The 21,261-nt window shown below is 39.4% G+C and overlaps 3 protein-coding genes across 5 annotated transcripts; all 3 read left to right on the forward strand.

Moving 5' to 3' along the window:
- Positions 1-734: 734 nt before the first annotated feature.
- vps37a (VPS37A subunit of ESCRT-I) lies at positions 735-8,610 on the forward strand. The gene is made up of 12 exons (XM_088303796.1): positions 735-1,198; positions 2,174-2,248; positions 2,732-2,849; positions 3,399-3,502; positions 4,066-4,291; positions 4,974-5,044; positions 5,180-5,307; positions 5,406-5,464; positions 5,553-5,621; positions 6,223-6,366; positions 6,647-6,735; positions 7,146-8,610. The coding sequence occupies exons 1-11, from the start codon at positions 1,089-1,091 to the stop codon at positions 6,725-6,727; spliced, it is 1,185 nt and encodes a 394-aa protein (XP_088159922.1). The 5' UTR covers positions 735-1,088; the 3' UTR covers positions 6,728-6,735; positions 7,146-8,610.
- Positions 8,611-9,197: 587 nt separating this feature from the next.
- Positions 9,198-12,467, forward strand: nsmce1 (NSE1 component of SMC5/6 complex). Of its 3 annotated transcripts, none has more exons than XM_088303692.1 (8): positions 9,198-9,335; positions 9,588-9,707; positions 9,940-10,061; positions 10,682-10,759; positions 10,886-11,029; positions 11,478-11,594; positions 11,701-11,827; positions 12,242-12,467. In XM_088303692.1, exons 2-8 carry the CDS (start codon positions 9,602-9,604, stop codon positions 12,274-12,276), a joined length of 729 nt encoding a protein of 242 aa, XP_088159818.1. In that variant the 5' UTR covers positions 9,198-9,335; positions 9,588-9,601; the 3' UTR covers positions 12,277-12,467. The 3 variants fall into 3 exon arrangements, with proteins under 3 accessions (XP_088159818.1, XP_088159820.1, XP_088159819.1); XM_088303694.1 differs by lacking the exon at positions 9,198-9,335 and adding an exon at positions 9,347-9,499; XM_088303693.1 differs by lacking the exon at positions 9,198-9,335 and adding an exon at positions 9,347-9,495.
- Positions 12,468-12,843: 376 nt separating this feature from the next.
- caly (calcyon neuron-specific vesicular protein) lies at positions 12,844-20,871 on the forward strand. Its single transcript, XM_088303695.1, has 7 exons — positions 12,844-13,117; positions 13,765-13,864; positions 14,537-14,709; positions 17,346-17,484; positions 17,686-17,802; positions 18,107-18,220; positions 19,820-20,871. Exons 4-7 carry the CDS (start codon positions 17,356-17,358, stop codon positions 20,045-20,047), a joined length of 588 nt encoding a protein of 195 aa, XP_088159821.1. The 5' UTR covers positions 12,844-13,117; positions 13,765-13,864; positions 14,537-14,709; positions 17,346-17,355; the 3' UTR covers positions 20,048-20,871.
- The last annotated feature ends 390 nt before the right edge of the window (positions 20,872-21,261 follow it).

The following is a 21,261-nucleotide window of genomic DNA, read 5'->3' on the forward strand; positions in this document are numbered from 1 at the left end:
GACCTTGGTGAGGACGCCCATTACTATCACGATAATTGTGGTAAATTTGCATGCACACATCTTTCTGCCGCGAAGACTGACTTGCTCACTTCGATATTGATTGGACTAGTGTCAGCATCTACTACAATAAGTTAATCATTGACAGGTTGTAAGTTATCTGTCGCATATATAAATATCTGGCATGATAATTATTCACAATTGAAATGATGAATCGTGAGAATCGTTCCATGGCGGCACAATGAGGAACTGGTTATAGAACGTCTTCCCCACAGTTCAGCGGTATCGGGATCGATCCCAGGCTGCGCCCTTCACGTGTGGAGTTTGCAAGCCTATACCTAATTTGAAACGTTATTTTTAAACCCTAGCCTAAATTGGGAGTCCTACTTTGAAAAACTAACCCTAATTTATAACCCCGCGATGTAACCTTAATCCTAATTTGAAACACCACCATATAAAATTAATAAATTAACAATAGTACGGGGATATAACATTGTGTCCACGTCGCACAGGATTTATACTAACTGCACTTTGTTAGGGAAAACGTCTCTGCTCCAAAAGAAATAAACTTGCTCTGTGATGTATGTATATGTGCTGTGCAGGTGTACGTGATAGTGAAAACCCAAAGCACATCAAATATTCCTTCAAAAATTAAAATACTCATGACCAGTGAATTCAATGATCTTCTTAATTTAAGTTGTATTTTGAAAGGACAAACAGGAAGTTACATCCCACCTGCTCTGCTCTGACCAACTACGTAAAGAAGTTGCTTCAGCGTCAATGTTGTTTTCCTTTAGCCCGAATTAGCTCACGTACCGGCGACATTAATCTCACTGTTAAACGGGGAAATTTTGATTACAGGAGAAAACTCCACCGAATACATTTAATCTGACACAAAACATTTAATTCTGTAACGTAGCTACAAACGCGTGTACGGACCAAAAAAAAAAAACGAGTTAATTTTCTTCACTAGCTAATGGGGTTAGCTCCACAAAGCTCCACTTAGCGCTCGCTGTTCCGCTGTTTCACTTGAGTTGACATCAGACGTTTGTATTGTATTGCCAAGTTAAGTCTTATTCAGTTTAGAGAGGATGAACTGGCTTTTCCCCATCTCAAAGGGTTCTGGACCTCACACGCCACTCAACAGTCTGCAACAACAAAGACAACGACAGATTGAGTCCCTGAAAGCTGCTCATCCCAGGTAACGTCAACCGAAACGCAATCACGTTGGGGGCTGTCAGGGTTCATCGTTTAATTATAGCAGCGGTTTGTGTTGAGTTATTTTAATCACAATGGCGTGCTAACTTTGTAGCTTCGCGGAGCATACGCAACTAAACTGCGCTCCTAACCTGTTTCGCATTTATAGGAGGAACAAGCTGTGTGTGTTTTTTTTCCTCTGTGATTCAAGATTCGCCCGAAGTGGCAGGTGTAAATCATCTGTTGTTACACAAGCGTTTGACAGTGTGCCTTGGTGCTAATACTTCCTCGTAGCCCAGCGTGTTTGCTAATCTAGTTGTCAACGGTGGTGACTATGGCCAATTGGCCATGGCTATCTTTAGATTTGACAACACGAGTTGTCATGTCTTGTGATAAAACTGCATGTCACGCGTGTTTTATAACAGTGCATTTATGAGTGTTATTTTTGTCACTTCTTTAAAAAAATTCTACCATTGTTTACTCAATACTCATGATCAAATTTCTTTTCTGGTCAGCATGGGGGTGCTGAATCCTATCCCAGTTGTCTTTTGGGCAGTAGGCGGAGTACACCCCAAACTTGTTGTCAGCTAAATCGCAGGCCACACAAAGACAAACAATGTGGGAGGGAACTGCAGTACCTGGAGAAATCCCACACAGGCACGTGGAGAACATGCAAACTCCGCCGGAACTGGGATCGAACTATGCACCTCTGAACTATGAGGCCATCATAATTTTTGTGCGTTTGTGTCTCATCACTTTTGTGTTCCGTTTACATTGGAAGTTGCATTTGGTTTTGCAACGTTAATGAGCACATAAAATACCAGATTTAACATCTTGGTGCACTGTATCAGGTCGAAATGGTCATTCCAACTGGACTCCCCCTTCACGCTTTAATTTTTGGGAAAACCCGCCAACATTACTACTACACAATCATGTCGACAGCTCTCGACTTGACTGGATTTTTTTTATATCCCAACAGCATTGCAGAAATCCAGAAAGATGTCGAATACCGGATTCCGTTTACAGTCAACAACTCTACCGTCACTGTTAACATGTGAGTTCATATTCACAGACACGGTTAACTTGTTTGAGTATCACTTGCAGACTTTGGAATGGTTTTACAGTCCAAAAAACTCAACTACCCCTCGGCCACACTGATCAGAAAAGGGAATTTTTAAATATAATATTGGCCTATGCTGAGCCCAAGAGGGGTCAATTAATTGCTCATCATATTCAAGCAGTTTGGAAACTCTTTTGCTATATATATTTTTTTAATATATTTATTTTTACATGAATGAGTCTGTGAACAAATGGAACAACTTAGCAACAAATCTCTTGTTGTTTCACAGAGTAATTGTTTGGTGAGGCCTCATTAGCGTCAGTCACTAATGCAGTCATGCTAGAATACTTGTGAGAGATGTTATCTCAAAAACTTGTTGGGTATAAACTATTGTTATATCTTATCATAATATTGATAGAGAGGTCTATAAAGTTTAATCAACGTCCAAGCTAACGTTGTCGACCTCTACGCTTTCAGTCTTCTGCCTCCCCAGTTCCCCCAGGAGAAGCCAGTGGTTAGCATCTACCCTCCTGTTGGTCACCACCTTGTCGATAGCAATAACGGCTCTTTAATCACGAGCCCCCTCATCACTAATGTAAGTATGGCTCCCAGTTGGGACATTTGCAAATGGTGAAAACAATTGTTAAAGGATGAGGCTCTGAATTTGAATCGGATAAGAACTTTCTGGAATTCTTTCCCGTCCTGCTCGATGTACAGCTTCATCTGTAGAACAGTCCGGGGTCTCCGTTGTGGAATTTTACGCTTCATAATACTGCACAGATTTTCAACAGGGGGCGGGGGCAATTTATTTTCTTGCTGTCTGTGCAACCCAGCGTCATTTCTGAAGAGCACGGGCCAGCCCGGCTTTTGTTCATATATGAACTACAAAAGGGGGCCACATGCCCGTTCACTTGCATTACGGGATGAGTTGACAAAGGAAAAGCGGAGCCAAATAGTCACTGCCAATTCAAATTGCTTCTACGCGGCACACAGCGATAGAACTATTATTACCCAAATGATCGTTGCTGCAACAGTTGGCCTGCTCTTACAAATGAATAGCCGAAACATGAAGCTGATGTCTCAGAACAGAGACAATTGATAACATTACTTCATCATGCAATTCGTCCATTCCTTTTTGTTGTAGTTTGGGATGCATTCAGACCTCGGTAAGATCATTCAAAGTCTGCTGGATGAGTTCTGGAAGAGTCCTCCTGCCCTGATGTCTACTGGCCTGTCTGGCTTTCCATAGTGAGTCTGCTCTATTTCTATGCACTTTCTATGCACTACTTAATTAAAAAAAATGCTACAGCTTTTATACAGAGTGGTTAGCAATATGCACATGACATGAAGGTGTTGTTCATGTTTTGGTCATTGTGCTTTAGTTTTGACTCAGTGCCTGAATTAGCACATTAGGGTGACACGATTTGTTTTGGGTTGTCCTCCATCCGTCCGCCTCCATGTCATGCACTCTCATCAAAATTCTCCTCAAGCATTAACTCTAACTAATAAAGCATGATAAGTGACTAAGTTAGCATCATGCCTTGACAAATAAATTCCAAATGGTGAAGTGATTGGCTTCATCATGATCTAGTAAAAATAAATTTCACAGAATCACAGTTGACCTACTGATTCCAAAAGTCACACACATTGTTTCAGATCAGGCTTGAGTATATACAGTATACATAAAGCATGTTTAAAAATAAAGGGTTACAAAGATTAAGATACAAATGAAGATAATATTTTTTATAAACAAAACCAGTTTTTTAAGATGAATATAATGTAACATAAAGGTATTTGACCTAAACCAACAGCGGTATGTACAAGCCATCGAGCATCCCTCCTTACCCGACTCCGGGTTACCACTATGGTCCTCGACATGTTGGGCAAAGTCAGACGCCGCCTCTCGCACCGGCTTCCTCTGGAGTAGGAGTAGTGCTCCACCAAGCAGTTGATGCTGTCCATGGGTCCCCTCGAGGTCCAACACCTTATGGTCTCATCACCGACCTGCCTTTGTCTGTACCCGTTGGAGACTTACAGGTACATTGATGAAACACACCTCAGGGTTTTAACTAAGATTTTCAAAATTCTGGTTGGGATTAAGCATAATTTGCTTCAGTTTCACAAGGAAAAGATTGTAAATAATTTTTTTATTTAGTTCCAGTGTTTCAACTTGCAATATTGATAATTGATATTTAGCATAGTTTGGTTCAGTTCAGTCATAGATGTTGAAAAAAATAAAACTATGGTAATTTATAGACTATTCAGAGCACATAAATGTAAGTAACACCTTTCAATATTTAAAAGAAATATATATCTGGATATAAATACATGTATTGACCACACTTGAATTTAAGATGCATTTTTGCAGAGACAGATGTTCATTTTTTTTACTTTTGATTAACATGCTCCATGCATACAGCATTACCCCCACTAAACTAACGCTTCAAAAGCATTATTTTTCTCTGTACAGAAGTAGTTTATGTTGGTGTCAAAATATTGTCTGCTTGAAGCTCGTTAGCCTGTAAAAAATCCATAAATTAGCCACATAATCGTCTACGTTACGGGGTTCAAAAGCTGGTGAAAAACGAAGCGTCTTAAAGTCTGGATTTTAAAGTATACAATCTCGCAATAGAGGTGGATTATTGATCATCGCGTTGTCTTTGAATGACTTTTTAGTGACTGCCTTTCACCTAACTATTTGCATTAATTGTCTTTTCAGGCTGGCCTGAATGGACACATGTATAAGATGCCTGAGATTCCCGAGTCCTTTCCTGAACTCTCTGACTTGAAGTAATTTATTCTCGAGTATTTGGACATTATTCAAGCATGCTTGTTTGAGCGTAATTGAAGAAAAAAAATATTTCTTCTTCTTTTTTTTCATACATACTCAACTGTGTACCCACGTTTTGCTGCACCTTGCCCCAGTCTGACTCAACTGTCCGACATGTCAGAAAATGAGGATGTTTTACTGAGATTCTTCACGATGCTGCCACAGCTCCAACAAGTCACAAGTGATAAAGAAGAACTGGTCGCGAACATTATGGATATGGCAAGTATGTTGCTCTCCCAACCCCGGACTTTATTTCCTCTGCCAGTCTGGAAAGGAGAAGCTTAACTCAGCTGAGAAAAACCTGTGTTCTGTTTTTTCCAGAGAGAAACCTTCAGATGGAGCCGCAACTGGAAGGCAAAAGACAAGAAATTATCTACAAGGTTTGATATTATTATTCCAAATCTTTTCAGTCAAAATACACCAGTTGCTCCTGTTTTCCCGCTGCTCACATTCCTTCTGTGTATTCAGTTTGAACAGTTGACTCAACTGAAGTTTGCCTTTGAGACAAAGATGCAGAGACAACATGATCTGAGTGAGGTAAAGGCTCATTGCGACATAATGAATTTCCCGACATGGAAACATCCAACGAGTGGTTTAGTTTGAATTGGGCACAACCAGTTTGATGTTCAAGGAATGAACTGCAATCCAGAGTTCGTCAGGTTACTGTACTCTCATCAAAAACACACTTATTTATTTAAACTAAGCGGCCAATGTTTAAACATCACTGTTTTTTTTTTTTAATCAATCGGTTTAGAAATAAATCCGGTGTGCCTAAGCAGTCAATTGTGGTCGACTGGTTGACCACAGTCTGGAAATAGGCCGCTTGCGTGTGTGCTAGGTCAGGAGAATTAATAATAATTGAATTGTGATTTTAATATTGAATTGTGATTTTAATACTGGCTTCTGTCTATCTTTGAAACACAAAAATTATGAATTTACAGAATGGTGTGCTGTGTTTGCAAGTGTTGACATGAAAGTCATATGTAGATCTACGCCTCTAAAGCCAATATTAGCACTGTAGAGTTTTAAAGGTGCAAATTGTTTAGTAAATAGTTACACATTCTCTTGTTGAAATTCTTTGTGTACTCTGCATTTGTACAAAAGGAAGGAAACTAATTACATTTCTTTCCTTCACTAGAGCTGTAGTCTGAGTACTCTTCAAGCTCGGTTAAAGGTTGCAGCACATCAAGCCGAGGAGGACTCTGAAGCGACTGCTGAAACCTTTTTAGAGGGACGCACTGACATAGATGAATTCCTGACCAGCTTCATGGAAATGAGAACGGTGAGCTAGTGACTCGTAATAAAATTCACTGTGGCTGCACGGATTCTCACATCCAGTTAAGTCTGTCAATAAAAAGCCATTCTCCATGATTTACAGCCAGCCTCAAAATTTAAAAGAATGGCGCCTCCTCTGTTTTTGACCATATTGGTTAAGCACGGTGGTTGTTTTCAGAAGTCTGGTCAGGAGAATGCATGCAGATGCAAAGTGTGTGAAGCCCAGGACTTTTGGGTGAATGGGAGAATATAAGAAGTAAATGGATTGCCTTTTTGTTACTGCACAGCTTTGCCACAGCAGAAGGGCCAAAGAAGAGAAGTTGCAACAGTCCATCCAGACACATGAACAGTTTCCGACCACCCACTAAAACACAAGGTATGCCAAGTGGCCTCATTATAATAGAATGAAAGCCAATAAAAAGGCTTGCTTTTTTTGTTTAGATTCACTGTCTTCAACCGACTTTTTATGGTGGACCAATACTTTTCAATGTATCTCTTTGGTAATCTCCTTTCACATCACTGAAGTTAAATATTTTTATATCAGTTATGTCAAGTGGAGCCAGGCCAGTCTGTTGGTAATTGTATTGCATTTTATAATCAGGTTGCAAATCTCCTAAAAAAAAAAATTAAAACATACTGCATCGCGTGGAAAGCAAAATTCTTACCTACCGTAATTCCTCAAGAATAACACATTTTTTGTTGCGAATACATGTATGTGCTCGTAATGTCATTTCACTCATTAACAGTTGACATGTTTCTTCTTTTTACTCAATGACTTCTTCTCAGGTTTAGCATTTTATCTGTCACCTGCTGCCAACCAAAACGGTGAAGACATTAGATGAGCACGCTGGGTCAACATTGGGCACTTTGGAGAACAAAATCCAGCTCGCCCAGAAGCCCTTTTTCTGACATCTAAGCTCCAATACTAAAGTCTGGCAACATGAAAGAAGGATTACGAGCATGAGGGTCATCAGACAAATTACCGAAGTTTAATCATGTTTTGAAGTCTAATTATTGTTTTGATTCTTCGGAAAACGTGATTGTCACAATGAGGGTTCTTGACCAGTGGTGAGTGGGTGAACACTGTTGGCGAAAAATGCATTTGGCAGTATTACCACTAGGTTCCCTTATACTTGCTTTCAATGAAGTAAGAAATGCCACGATCATTGTTAAAAATACGCCGAAGCTCAATGTCCACTTCTTTTAATCTTTTCTTTTCTGACAAAAAAAGCTCCATCTATATTGACAAAATGATTGTGACCAATGTAAACTCCTGTTTACTTGCATTGAATTGAATTGACTAAATTAGAGACTTAACGGGCAAAAAAGATGAAGAGCACGTAGTCATAGTTTCAAGAATTGGAATTGTGTCTGCAGAAAGACTAACCGATTGGCTTGCAACCAGCGCAGCTTGTGCCACGCCGCTCACTCATTCGCCGAGACGGGCTCCATCTCAACCTCCAACACAACTGAAGATGAGCATTTTTCAAATTGGATGGCAAAGCAAACAAATTAAGTTTTGACTTAAATAATGTGTTAAAACACTAAGGCAGTGCCCTGATTACACTAACGATTTCTTTACTGTATGTGGCTAATTTATTTCTTCTAGTTAATGCAAGCAACCTTTGAGCAGGTGTTGCTTTAGTTAATGCTGCTGAATGCTGTTGGTAAAGGGCTGTATTCATTGATGCCGAGAATTGTATTTTCTAATGTCCCCTCATAACCCAAATGCATATTGGGTTTATTGGTGACTCTAAAGTGCCCCGGAGATCTGTGTGTGTCGTGTTGAGGTGAAATATGTGTGATTCACTGGTGTCAGTACGAGAATCATATCATTCAGCGATTTTGTTTTCTCCTCATTTTGTGTCATTGTTAGTTGTGCACATTATTCAGCCATTTAGACATTTTGTTTACTCTGATTTGTCTGACATCAGAGTACTGTAAACCCTTTGAGCGGGTTAATCAGAATTCTGCCTTTAGGTTTTTGCAATTTGGTGAATGGACATCACTGACTTTTAACTTCTCAATGTTGGCCAGAATTCACCCCTGCACAGTTGGATGAAACTGAGCTGTGTATATGTGGCATAATGTTAAGGATGATTTGTTTAAATGCTGCAGTAAAAGTCAATGACATTGAAAACTGTATTTAAATAATGTTTATAATAGACTATATTGCAATCAAAAACTTGGACTCCTTGTATTATATGTTCTTATTTAATTTCTTAGGCTATTAAAGCATTTTCAATTGCCATCATTTTTTATTTAATTACAATAATACAATTTATTCCTTTGGTGCAATACACTCACTGAACGTGTCAACATATTTGGCAAGATGACTGTTGATCAGACAGGGAAATTAACATGTTACAGAGTTAAATTATGGCACGATTCAAAAGAAGTTGGGGCATTGTATAAAATATGAATGATGGAATACAATCATTTGCAAGGCCTTTTCAACCTTTAATTGAATACACTAAAGACTGGATATTTAATGTTCAAACCGTTAGTTTATGTATGGCAGCATATTTCTCGCAATACCTCTGTACTTTTCAGCATTAATGGTTGACACTAGGTAAAGGAAAAAAATAAGTACAATTAAAAAAAAGTTCCAAATGTTACATTTTGTTTTGTACATACAAATTTTATTTCACCCATGCACTGATAAAAAGTCAAGTCCTTATTAAAAAAATGGGAAAGAAAGTGCTCTGTGAGTCCCCAAATTAATTTTATGAATGCAAAACGGGGAAATTACATGACGTGCCTTTTCAACGTAATATTGTATCACTTTCGTAGTATTAGAATAGATCTTGTGAAATGTACAGTGAAATTCCACGAGCACTGTGCCCCTTGGTCGAATTTGCACAATTCTACTCCGGAACAGCAGGTGGCGCCATTCATCGATCTGTAGCTGCAGCAATCTTGGCGGAAAAGACGAAGGCGAAAGAGCGCGGAAGTCGAGGAGCTCACTTGCGACTGGTAATGTTTTTCTTCTTCAAATGTTCCGATAGTTTATCTTGAGAACGACTTCATTAGCAACGCCATTGAATTGTAATATAAGATCTCGATTAGTCCCATGAATAGCAATGCCTAATGATGTTGGTGTTAACACCTGAAGAAGCTACAAATTGGCATTTTTGTCAGTATGTTTATGTTGCACAATTGACACGTTTAATGCCTTTTTAGATATTAGGAAAAAAAACATAACAGTATTTTCCCTCGCATTTAAAGAGCCGCGCCACGAGATGGACGACGGCCACAGAAGATTTTTGCAGGCGCTGATGCGCTGTGGAATTGTTGATGAAGCAAGAGCGAAGGAACTCCATGGTCATTGTTGCGCTATACAGAAAAGTGAGTCACTGCACGATTGCTTACACATGGTGGCACTGGTGGCCTTTCCATACGTACTCTTTGAGTTTTACTTCTCCACTGGACGAAATCATATTTTTTGGAGAGGCTTGTCCGTTCCAGCTATATCGGTGTAACCCCCTGAAAAATCAACCATAGGAATGTATCTTAATTTTGAAAGTTGGATTGCATTCAATATAATGTGGAGATTTATTTTGTTTTGTTTTATTTCCAGACGTTTATGCCCCAGACCAACTTGATGACTATATTGATACTATCAACGCTAATCTGGAGCCCATGTTCATGCAAATTAGAAAAGGAATGTGCGAAAATAGCGGTGTGCAGCATTATGCTTTGGTAAGTGATGTTTAAGAGTTTAATAAAACCTTTCAGACCACCGAGAGCAGTAGAGGTTGAGCAGAGTCTTTTATGGGCCACTGGTCAATCTCTACTTTGTTTGGAATTTGAAACTGACTTTATCCATATAAAATACTATTGATCAGTTCCAGACTCGAGATGGGGTTATAATACGGTTCCCTTTTACAATATTAGTAATATGGGCTGTCCGTACACCCGTAAGAAGTCATGATTTTGTTTAGAGAACTAGAGATACAGAAAGCTGTGGTTATACTTGAGTCATTCAAAGGTGCAAAAATGCCTCAGACACATTCAACAATTTAACATGTCCTGTGTAACAAATGTGACTATCTTGTGTTAAAGTTTTAGCATGGACATACAGTCAGGGAAGGCCTTTCTTTTCTTTTTTTTTTCTTTATCTTTATCTAGACGTATTTGTTTTCAAATGCTAACAAATTCTGCAGGGACCTCCCAGGCTCAATACTTTAACGTTTTAAACAAAAGGTAAACAGTTCCCAATTCATCTGTTATTCATGTATGTTTGAGTGAAAATGTTGTTACCGTGTATAAAATAATCTTGCAGGATTGTTGATAATCATTTTGATGTAACTGTTGTCCAGGTTAACATGATTGAAACGGATGTCACCAGAATGACGTCTGACTACGCCGATCATGAACTGGAGATTTTCCGGAAAATAGTGGGTTCATTCATGTACATTAACATCGTTGGACACTTTTCCTACAATGTGTTTTGCACAGTCTCACTAAAGCAACATAAAGATTAACAAACCCACTGTTGACAAGTGTGCACTATTCATATTAAGATGGACCTGATCGTCGACTCGGACACTGGCAGGGCCTACTCCACTGAAATTCTCAATTGCGCCATCACGCTGACCAAAAAAACAAAGAAGAGAGACACGGAACAGCTGCTCAATCGACTTGTGCGAGATAATTGGCTCGTTGAGGTACGAGAAACACAAATTAAACCTGAGCTATTGCTCTTCGTTGGGTCTTTTTTTTTATTGAGATAATACGATATTGTATTAGCAGTTTCATTTCTGGCTACATTCTACACATTTTACGAAATCATGACTTGGGAGATGTCAGCTCCCGTGCATTTCACACCTAGGCCTTCTGTGAAGTCGTACTTAGTTTGACTTGAATAAATCCCCCTCATAAAGCAAGCCACATCGCAGTTATAAGTTGTTGTTTTTTTCCAGTCACGGCTGACTTCATATTATGTCACAGAATGCCGGAATAAACAGCTGTAGGCTATTCTATTGGTCAATTAACAGGCACATTTCTTCGCTAAAGGCTTTTTGATTCACCTTTGTATGAATTTGTTTGTCATGTACATCATGTCAAATAAAATAGAAATACACTATTTTGAGGAGAATTGCTTATTTTTTGCAGAAAGAGGGAGAATACTGCTTATCCACCAGATGCATCATCGAGATGGAGCAATACATTCGGACTATGTATCAGGACCAAGTCAAAGTGTGCCGCATCTGTCACAACATTGCCTTCCAGGTCCACTCCTCCTTAATAACATCACTCTGTTAAAGTCTTTCAAAATTATCTTGATATTTTTGTGTCAAGCCAACAAGTAAACAAATGCTTTTGTTTAATTTTTCAGAGCCAAACCTGTGAGAATCCAACGTGTGGCATAAAAATACACAACCCGTGCACAGCGAAATTCTTCCGGGAAGCGACTGAACCTCGGTGCCCTGCTTGTAATGACTTTTGGCATCATGAGACCCCTGGTGTGTGTCCCGTTTCTTTTGCACACAGACTACACACAAAATGCAACTGAACGCTGTGCTGTAGGGCGCCCTCTATTGACGACCCCCCCCCCCCAGTTGCATTGATTAAAAACGTGAAATTAGCTTTGTTTCATGTTTGCACTTAAACTAGGGATGACAAACAGCTTAAAGCAAGCAATTGTCGTTTTTTGGGGAACATTATAAACTTATTTTAATTTTCTACTGCTTGTCATTGCATTTTTACCACCAATTAGTACTTGCGTAACTTAAATATTTACTGGTAGCTCAAGACAAAAAACAAAATCAGCAGAGTGAGGGCTTTTGTCTCAAAAAGCTGTCAGTCTGTTCAGTCACAAGTCGAGCTAACCACTGTGTTTCATTCATTTTTCAATCACAATGTTCTGTCAATTCTAGAAATCGGGGAACATCCGCCTGACTCCAGCAAATGAAGACCTCAGGATCCTGTTTGTTGAAAATAAGTTGTATATTTGTAAATATCTATTATATTTGCTATGACATTGCAACCAATAGAATCTAGTTGATTTTAATAGAATCTTCAAAAGTTAATTGTAAATATCAAACTAGCCTTTCCTTTTTGTTTTAAAATTGTTAAGCAAATAAAGGTTTTTTTTTTTTTTAACTTGCTTGCCTCTGACATAAGCCTGAAAATGTTCCTGATGTAACTAAAATGTTACAAAATATTGTTTGTGATCACACCAACTTGTATAAATGTATCCTGTTTTGTAACACAGCCACTGGAAGTGCAGCTCTCCAAGTATTGCGTTTTTGAGTGTCTTAAGGCTGCTGATTTAATAGCAAATACGTACTCCACTAGAATAAAAAACAAGGTGTATTATTCAGTTATTTTAATCTAAATTGCTGTTTGTTTTCAAAACTCGGTTTACAACATAAGCTAAGCTATGTGAACACGTTTTGATAAAGCAGAAAGGTTGACGCTCAACTCTTAAACAGCAAACAGGTAGTAGTACTGTGTTGTACAGTCACGTGCCTTTTAAAAAAAAAAAAAACTTGGTGAATTTCAGTCTGTAGTCCTAATGGTCCCGACTATTCCCTCCTTTTGCCACCGCTGCAAAATTAGCTTTTACTGTGATTATTTGTGATTTAGGTGAACGGATCTTGGTCGCAACCTTCGTCTATTAAATTAGCCTCATGTCAATAAATTCTGTAGTTTGGTCCTTCATCCGCGTGGTGTCGCTCTTGGTAATTCAGTGGACATTGAAACACGTGCGAGTTGAAAGCACCATGCTGTGCAACTCGGTGTTGAAACAGGTGAGTTCTTACTCAAAACAAACGTGGGGGGATCGTTATTCCTTCTTTGAAGCAATTGTATTTGAAAGCTCCGCAGAAACTCAAGCAAGTCTTAAACATTTTCATAGCTTTGGGTTATGACATTGAATCTAAACACATTTTTGAGAATATAATTAATGTTAAGTTCTATTACAGTTATTTGAATGCGGCAAATTAGACCTAAAATAAAACATGTGAACTAATTGTTAATTTATCAATACATAACGCCTTTGATATTGCTGTCGGTTTACATAAAATCTGAAAAGAAACCTGTATGAACGTTTCAATGTAGCACCCCCTCGGTACTGTCGGTGTCTTACATTGTGACAATGACACCTAAGGCAACAAATCGGCGATCCACTTTGATGTCACACCCCTGCCAAGAAGAGGTCAAAATAATAAATGTAGCTTCATTTTGGAATCGGGGGGAGGGGCTTAAGATTTTTGGACGAGTGCTTTCCTAAAGACCGAATTAATTCCCTACGGCCAACTAGGGAAACAGCACGGGCCCATTGTCCCCATGAAAATGTTGAGCTTAATCAAGCCCGAGCTGAGCTTTTTCTGTCTGTCCACTCCTCTCTCTTGAACTTGCATCACACGTACTTAAATCTCTTTTCTCTCTTCTGTAGACGTACATCTTCATATGCTTCAGCACTCCCTTGCAGTCTTCCAATGAGCTGATCCAGAACACCATGCTTCCAAAAAAAAAAAAAAAAACTGTCTCTCTAGGTATGTCACTGATGTAAAAAATGTTTGAAGTTTTCCACAGGTTACAGAGGTCACATGATATCTATTCCTCGGTCCAAGGCATGTATGATGGGTGCTCCCGGCTTACTAGCCTTTGACCCTCTGTCCAACTTTAAAGGAGTTTTCTTTTTAATTACCACCACTAACATAACATTACATATGATTCCCAGAACCTCAGTGGAGAAGATCAAAGACTGCTTTGTCCAAATTAAGAAAAAGGGACAATGCTCAGGCATTTATGCAGTCCAGGTTCCACAAACAAAAATGTGAAGGCTCATGGTACACAATGATAAGTTCAGACTTGACTCAAAGAAATGTGGAACAACATTTTCTAACTTGTTGAAACAGAACTGTTCAACTATCTTTCTCATAGAACTCTGTGTTAAATATGATTACTTGTGTTCCGATGTATTAACAGTTACTAATGGCGTGCCACAAGGGTCTATTTTTGGCCCACTTCTTTTTACAATATACATAAATGATGTGGGAAAGAGTATAAAAAAACCAAATAATTGTTATTGACTTCCAAACATGGGCCTGTTTACTCTGCTATTGTCACCAAATCGGAAGGCTGTTCAAACCAAATCTTTGAATGCTGCTGATATTTTTATTAAAACTCTGTTTACTATCAATCCGTCTCTTACTTCCCATTAGATGATTCTCAAGGCTGAGTTCATGTTCAACTTCCGGAAGCTGCCGCAGGCTGGGTGACATGCGCAGTGCGGTCACAACACATCACCACGGCAACCATCTTTCACAGCCAAGTCCCCGGCAGCATCAGTAACGTGCAATCTCCTCCGCTTGGCCACAGAGCAGAGACATCCGCAGTAAGTTAATTCTCTCTTTTCTGTGTTGCCAGGCTGAAAATGAGATGCTGAGAAATTACAGCTCTGTTGCTACAATGTCGTCGTAAATATTTTTTCTGATCGTCATTGATTCGTGCAGGTTAGACATAATCGTATACCTTGTCGGTGACACACTGGACCTTTATTGGTAGGGACTGTCCTTTTTTTTTTTTTTTTCCTTCTCAATGTTGGCTTTATTAGATAGTGATCCCACCACATCCGTTAGTGGAGCTGCATTGTCACATCATAGAGAAGGAAAAGAAAACAAATACATCTAGAGGTTATATTTTATATATTTATTTCTTTGTCAGTTCTACATGTCCGGTGGATTTTCTGTTGTATTGATGCTCTTTTGTCTGACTGCATTTCCTTTGTTTCATTTGGTAGCTTCAATGCAGCAAGTTCACGTTTGCGTGTGCAGTCAACCTAAACTTGAAGCATCCAAAACATTATTCACATATGGGATGGGCTTTTGACAGCATTTACTTGAACCAATATGGGGGGAAAACTATCGCTCAATTAATCGCTTAATTGTTTTTCTGCCAGTGATATATTGAGCTCAATAATGATATCCGAAGGAATTCATCCATAAAATGGATATTGGCCTTCAGTGTTTCCCTGCTGTCTTGCGGTTCATTGTTCATGGCACTACTTTTTGGTAAAATAGTTGTTGCTGTTGCAGAAATGTGCAGCTTAAAGTGATTTTTTTTCAAATGTTTTTTTTTTTTTTTTACACGATACTGTACTCACGTGCCGTAAAAGAGAGCCACAGTAGCAGATGCACTTTTCAGCAATTTATTGAACGTTGACAGAAGAACAAAACACAAGGGTAATATGTGCAGCTCACGTCCAAACGCTCCAAACACTTTAGCAGAAATATGGCGGCGAGACATGTAGCGTGTACGCTTGTAATATAATCAATGTTTACTAGACATACGGTTGTATTAAAAAAAATGAAAATTTAGAAAATGAATGAATTTCTACACACTGTCCCTTTTAAGATATGATTAATCAATACAACGCTTACTAAATTAATTGATGTGTTGATTCTAACATTGTCATGTAAATGCACAAATATGCAGTAAGTTTCATATCAATATATCGTGCATATTCTTAAAATGGAACTTGATATTAGTTGCGGCGCTTTGGCTCATAAATTGAATGTGGTGTGTTTTTCTGAGGCGCCCATCTTATTTGGTAATCACAGATGCTAATCACGATGATTCATCGCTCTCACACTTTCCTCTTACGCCCACCCGCCCGCGCAATGTGAACATTGAGTAACGTTCTCGCTTGGTGAGCTGCTGCATACTGCGTGTGATATGATTCTGTGTCCGAAGACGGATTTGACTGACAAACATATTGAGACACAAGCCACATATTTATTTGACAGCCCCTTTCAGACCAAAGTCGGCAAAGCGGAGCATTTATGTGTCCAAAGTGCACATTCACTCGGCCATTACGGCTCGGATTATGTACATCCGTCGTATTGCGCGTCATTACTGAGTCAGCGCAGCAGTGGGCCAGTGGGCTCGAGATCATTACACTGCGCCAAAGACCGAGGAATGACTCATTATTCCTTCCTGTCACATTTGGATGATCACTTGTTTAAAGTGAGAGAAAAGGAGATGGTATCAGGGAAAATCAGTGACGACAGAATTTCCATTTTGCAGGGATGTGATTGAGTTTGTCTAGATGAGGACCTTTCATGTTAACGGATACACTTTCTTTGGTCATTAAGAGTACAAAAACACGTAATTACGTATGACGGGTTATTGGGCGAGCAAGATCATTTTGCTTGATGTAGTCTCAATTCAACTGAGCTTTTTATCTAGGTGTGAGGAAAAAATGTGGTGCGAGGCCATTTTTGGCCCATTCAATTCCTTAATTAAGCCCAGTGAATAATTCCATGATTAAGATTTCTATGGGTTACACAAATCCTGACTTTTTTTTCCTGAAAACTAGTTAAAATGCTCGTTTTTTTGTTGTTTTTTTTTAATTGACTTAAACAATTTTGGTCATTTTTTTATTACAAACAATACGATTTAAAAATGTGAATTATATACATTTTTAAAAATCGTGTATTTTATTACTTTTGTACTTTACGTTTGACGTAGCACTAAAAGTATGTTGCTCGTTATGACGTCCATTAGCCAAAAGTTGAGCTTCACTGTATTTGTTTGTTACTCAATACGGTATGTTTGTGGGAACTTGGTACACCTCAGTATTGTTCTGAAAAAAATTGGAATACAAATGTAAAAAATTCTTTATATTTTACTAGCTGTCCACAATCCACCAAAACTGATGTTGAGGATCACTGCTAAATGATAGTAAAAATTCTATAAGCTCATTTTTTTTATTTTTTTTAAGTGTCACCACAAAATGACATAGCTGTCCATTTCAAAAATCTAAAGTAGCATTTGAGCACAAAAGGTTTGCCCCCCCACTGGTTTATGATTTTTCACCATTACAATGGTGGCAGCAGATAAAAACGAACCTAACTTTGCTCTCTTCAAGCTGATATTGTCTCTAGCATCTATATGATGTTTCTCAATCTCGTCCAGGACATCTTGGCTAACTCTTGCTAATTCTGACTTGCCTGTCCCGCCCGCCCGCAGCAGTGCAGTCATGGTGAAGCTGGGCACCAATCTGGCTGATAAAATGGAGAAGCAGCCGTCTGCAGATGATGGCTTTGATAACATCCCCCTCATCACACCCCTCGAGGTCAGCCAGCTCCAGCAGTCTTTTGCGGACAAGGTAAGTCCGACCTTGCTTTTCTTTGCCGATAACGGTGCACAATGATCAAAATATTGCTGCCCATCGCAACATTGCAGATGGAGTGAGCCGATTGCATCTTGCTGCAACCTTCCCACTAATCTGTTACATCACATTTAACTCTTCCATTACACGTAGTCTACTTATTTTAATTGCATGAGGGTTTTTTTTTTCCCGCCGCAGGTTATTGTGAAGACGACAACTCATTACCAACTGCAGCAGAAGAAAAAGAGGTTGTTCATGCCCAACATTGAGAAGCTAAACATCAACTTCTACAAAGATGTCTCAGACAGAGCCAAGGTATAATGACACTGAAAAATGGGAAAAGACTCTGAATACATTATTTTAAGACACGAGACTGTTGTTGTTCTGCTGGTATCTATTATGTGTTCATGTGTTTTAGTTTGTGTTTCCTGCTCATTTATATTACAAGCGCTTTGTTACAGCTATTGTGAAATGCGCTATATCAATAAAGTTGTATTGTATTCCCATTTTCCAAATAAAAATGCACTAAACCTTGACCAAATAATGAATAATTCTGGCATTTTTCTAGCAATAACTCCATACAAGTGTTCATTAGCGTGTGTGTGTGTGTGTTCTTTAGATCACAGGCCTGACCCTCATCATGTTGGCCTTCCTAACCAGCCTCCTCCTCCTGCTCATGTATAAAGCCATGTGGTACGACCGTCTTACCTGCCCACGGGGTTTCATCCTTCAGGTACGGAACCCGAACACCCGGGAAGGGCTTATTAAGCCATCCTGTCCAAAGTGGACTTTTAGAGTAGTCAAAGGAAGAATGTGGCTCATCTGGCACTTTGTTTCCCAGCACACCCTCACATCCGTCACTTGAGTAGAATTTTCTCGACTCTGGAGCAGGAAAGTCATTATCTGCTAACGACACCTCGGGGCCATCGCGTACCAAGGCAGCGTCGCCACGCATGTTAGTTGAAGAACCTCTCTCGCAGGAGGAAAGAGTCGAGGGAGGGCGAGACCTTGGTTTCTGGTCAGGCAGCGGCTGAGATGCCCGCCTGTGAATTGGAGGGGTCTTTAATTAGGGCTGAGCGTGACTAAACTGTGATTAAAGGCTTAGCTATGAGGGGACAGCAGGGAAGGAGGAATGAGGAACCTTTTGAAGTTTTTTTTGTCTGCTACAGTTGCTTTTTGCATTTTTCCCGGCTAATGCGTCGCTCGAGACGTGGTGACGAGTGAGTATGGATGATACTTTTAAAATGTTTCAGGACCATCTATTAGACATGATCACTGAGAGAAGCTAATTCCAGCCTCTTTGCCGTTAATCGCGGACAAGGTTATTATAGTGAACGGAAACGGACGAAATAATTGAAACTAAAAAAAAAAAAAGAAGAAATTTGGGTGAATGGAGAAACATTAAAACTGATAAGTAACTGAAATTACATTTCACATTCCTCAACTCAATAAGTTAAAACTAATTTTATTTGCTTACAAAATAGTTTGACACACAGCAGCCGCCATGTTTTCGCCCACGCAATGTATTCTGGCATGACGACGTGAGATGGCTGCGTTTCACATTTTGAGCAAAGCAAAACAATTGCAAATAATACGAGCATCAGCCAAAATGCCACATTGCGTGGCGTTTGGATGTCATTTTCTAATGAAAGGGGAGTAAAGAATTCAAGTTAAGAAAGAGTTGGAGGGATGCAAGCATGACTGGCGTGAAAACTTAAAACTCACAACTTTGTGGTAGATGAACCTGGCTCAGATTTAACACCGAGTTACTCCAGTTTGTGAGTAAATTCAATAAAACAACACACATGTTATTTTTGAACATTTTCACAAGATTTGATGATTTCAATTTCCTGCATACTTTATTGACGTGAGTCACGCATGCCCCTTTTGGATTTACCCTTTTTAAAGGCGCACTCATCTTTAATTGAGTTCATGACAGTTGTTGCCTGTATCATATCCCGAGCTGCCTAATTTCCGCTGCCCGGTAACGGTAAAAATGAGCATAGTTGCGTATACAACTGCAAAGGTCAAACACAATCCATTCCAGTATGCTGGTCAAGTGCCAACTTGTTGGAATTTCTGTGGGGAACAATATCAAGGTCCTTTTTGAATGCCATTAAAAAAAAAAAAACATGTGATTGTACAGGCAAGGATGAACCGTAACCTCTATCTAACATTACGACATCAAAAATGTAACGAGTATTCATACTCGAAAAGAAATGAGCCCCGGTAAAAAAAAAAAAGGAAAACACAGCAAAGATAAGTTTCCAGCATGTCAAGGTCGTGGATGTGACGACGTGCGTCAGTCACATTGTAGTTTCTATTGGAACAGCAAAGGCACTGCACTCCGGCCGCTCTGGAGATGTTCTCCAGCGAGCAGCAGAATCCCGCGGACATCCAAGGCAGCACCAACTCTGGGCTGTACGCCGCCCTCAGCCGCCTCAACCAGGTCAAGAGGGCAGGGCCTGAGATGCCATCGCCGTGGTTACCGGTCATCCGAGCGCTGAAGGGGGCCGATGCCAGCCAGCCATTCAAAGGTGAACTGGAGGGAGAGGAGTGAATATTGGTGTACTTTTTTTTTTTTTTTCCCCTCAAACCGGGCAGTCAGAGATGCTTCAGTGCATCCCATAATCAAATTGTGTGCGTGTGAGAACGCAGGTTAGGGGGCAAATGTTGGGAAATGTCACTTGCAGTCGTAACTTAACTGGGTTGACTTGACTTTTGTTGTCATGCTGGAATGTTGAAGGTGACACCATTTATTTCAATATTCCCGTTGTCATCATTTCCTGTTGCGGGACATTTTAAAAAAAAAAAAGTGCTATCATTATCAAACATCTTCAATAAGAAATCTGTGAATGTTAGAATGGACTGTTAAGGCCTGTTCAACAATTGTCATTTTTAGTCATAGTATGCAAGTCAATGACACATAAGGAATGTCTCGTTTTGATTTTTAAATATCAACGTATCTGATGTCGCTATTTTTTGAAGGCACGAGAGGAACTCATACCTTCTATCCATTTGCCATTTTTATTTGAACGTGCAACATTTTTTCTATTCTATCATTTACATCTTCTGTTACTTTACAACTAAATGTACATTCATTTTTAAATGTTGAACACACGCTGACATGTGGTGTTTGACGGCAATTTAATAATTTGGTGCTATAATGTGTGTATACCGTCACTTTTTTTCCCAGTTCTTTTGATTTAGTCCAAATGGTGATGAAATTGTTGTTTCTGAACATGCGCGTTTGTGCGTGTGTGTGTGTGGGAGTGTGGGAGTGTAAGATCACAGCACAGCTTGTCCTTACATCACTTCCATCTGCCCGGTTCTCACTGCATGGACATAAATAATAAAAAAAAAAAAAATGTTGAATTCTTTCAATCATAAGTCTCTTTTTTTTATCTGTATTCGTCGAAATAATTCAAGCTCGACCTTGCAACTACTTTGTATTTGAGCTCTGGCGTTTAGCTGTTCCAAAATTGGACACACGTGGACGTCGTTGTTGGCCCTCTTTCATTAGAGAAAGGGGCGGGGGGGGGGGGAATCCTCATGGTCACTGAAATTTGGTGAGAATAAAGCTTTTGCTGATGCCTGATTTTTTGTGATTGTCAGTTTATTTTATCCGTTAATAATTTCGGATTATTTTAGTGAGTGCTGTTTTGTTTTTTCTTTCTTTAACAAAATGGTACCAACAATTCTATGTGCATGTAAAGCAGATATTCATCTGCATCTTATTTGCGCTCCAAAATTTTCCCACAAGTGCTCAGAATC

This window comes from Idiotropiscis lumnitzeri, chromosome 8 (assembly GCF_059441095.1).
Source record: "Idiotropiscis lumnitzeri isolate Australia: NSW breed Sydney's pygmy pipehorse chromosome 8, RoL_Ilum_1.0, whole genome shotgun sequence".
NCBI classification, from domain to species: domain Eukaryota; kingdom Metazoa; phylum Chordata; class Actinopteri; order Syngnathiformes; family Syngnathidae; genus Idiotropiscis; species Idiotropiscis lumnitzeri.

What these genes read in the sequence shown, in the direction of transcription:
- vps37a (XM_088303796.1), top strand. Translation starts at nt 1,089, where the DNA reads ATGAACTGGCTTTTCCCCATCTCAAAGGGTTCTGGACCTCACACGCCA. An exon ending in TCTACCGTCACTGTTAACAT is followed by an intron (nt 2,249 to 2,731) that starts GTGAGTTCATAT and finishes CTACGCTTTCAG; the next exon opens with TCTTCTGCCTCCCCAGTTCC. An exon ending in GACAACATGATCTGAGTGAG is followed by an intron (nt 5,622 to 6,222) that starts GTAAAGGCTCAT and finishes TTCCTTCACTAG; the next exon opens with AGCTGTAGTCTGAGTACTCT.
- nsmce1 (XM_088303692.1), top strand. Translation starts at nt 9,602, where the DNA reads ATGGACGACGGCCACAGAAGATTTTTGCAGGCGCTGATGCGCTGTGGA. An exon ending in GAGATAATTGGCTCGTTGAG is followed by an intron (nt 11,030 to 11,477) that starts GTACGAGAAACA and finishes TATTTTTTGCAG; the next exon opens with AAAGAGGGAGAATACTGCTT. An exon ending in TTGGCATCATGAGACCCCTG is followed by an intron (nt 11,828 to 12,241) that starts GTGTGTGTCCCG and finishes TGTCAATTCTAG; the next exon opens with AAATCGGGGAACATCCGCCT.
- caly (XM_088303695.1), top strand. Translation starts at nt 17,356, where the DNA reads ATGGTGAAGCTGGGCACCAATCTGGCTGATAAAATGGAGAAGCAGCCG. An exon ending in ATGTCTCAGACAGAGCCAAG is followed by an intron (nt 17,803 to 18,106) that starts GTATAATGACAC and finishes TGTGTTCTTTAG; the next exon opens with ATCACAGGCCTGACCCTCAT. An exon ending in CACGGGGTTTCATCCTTCAG is followed by an intron (nt 18,221 to 19,819) that starts GTACGGAACCCG and finishes CTATTGGAACAG; the next exon opens with CAAAGGCACTGCACTCCGGC.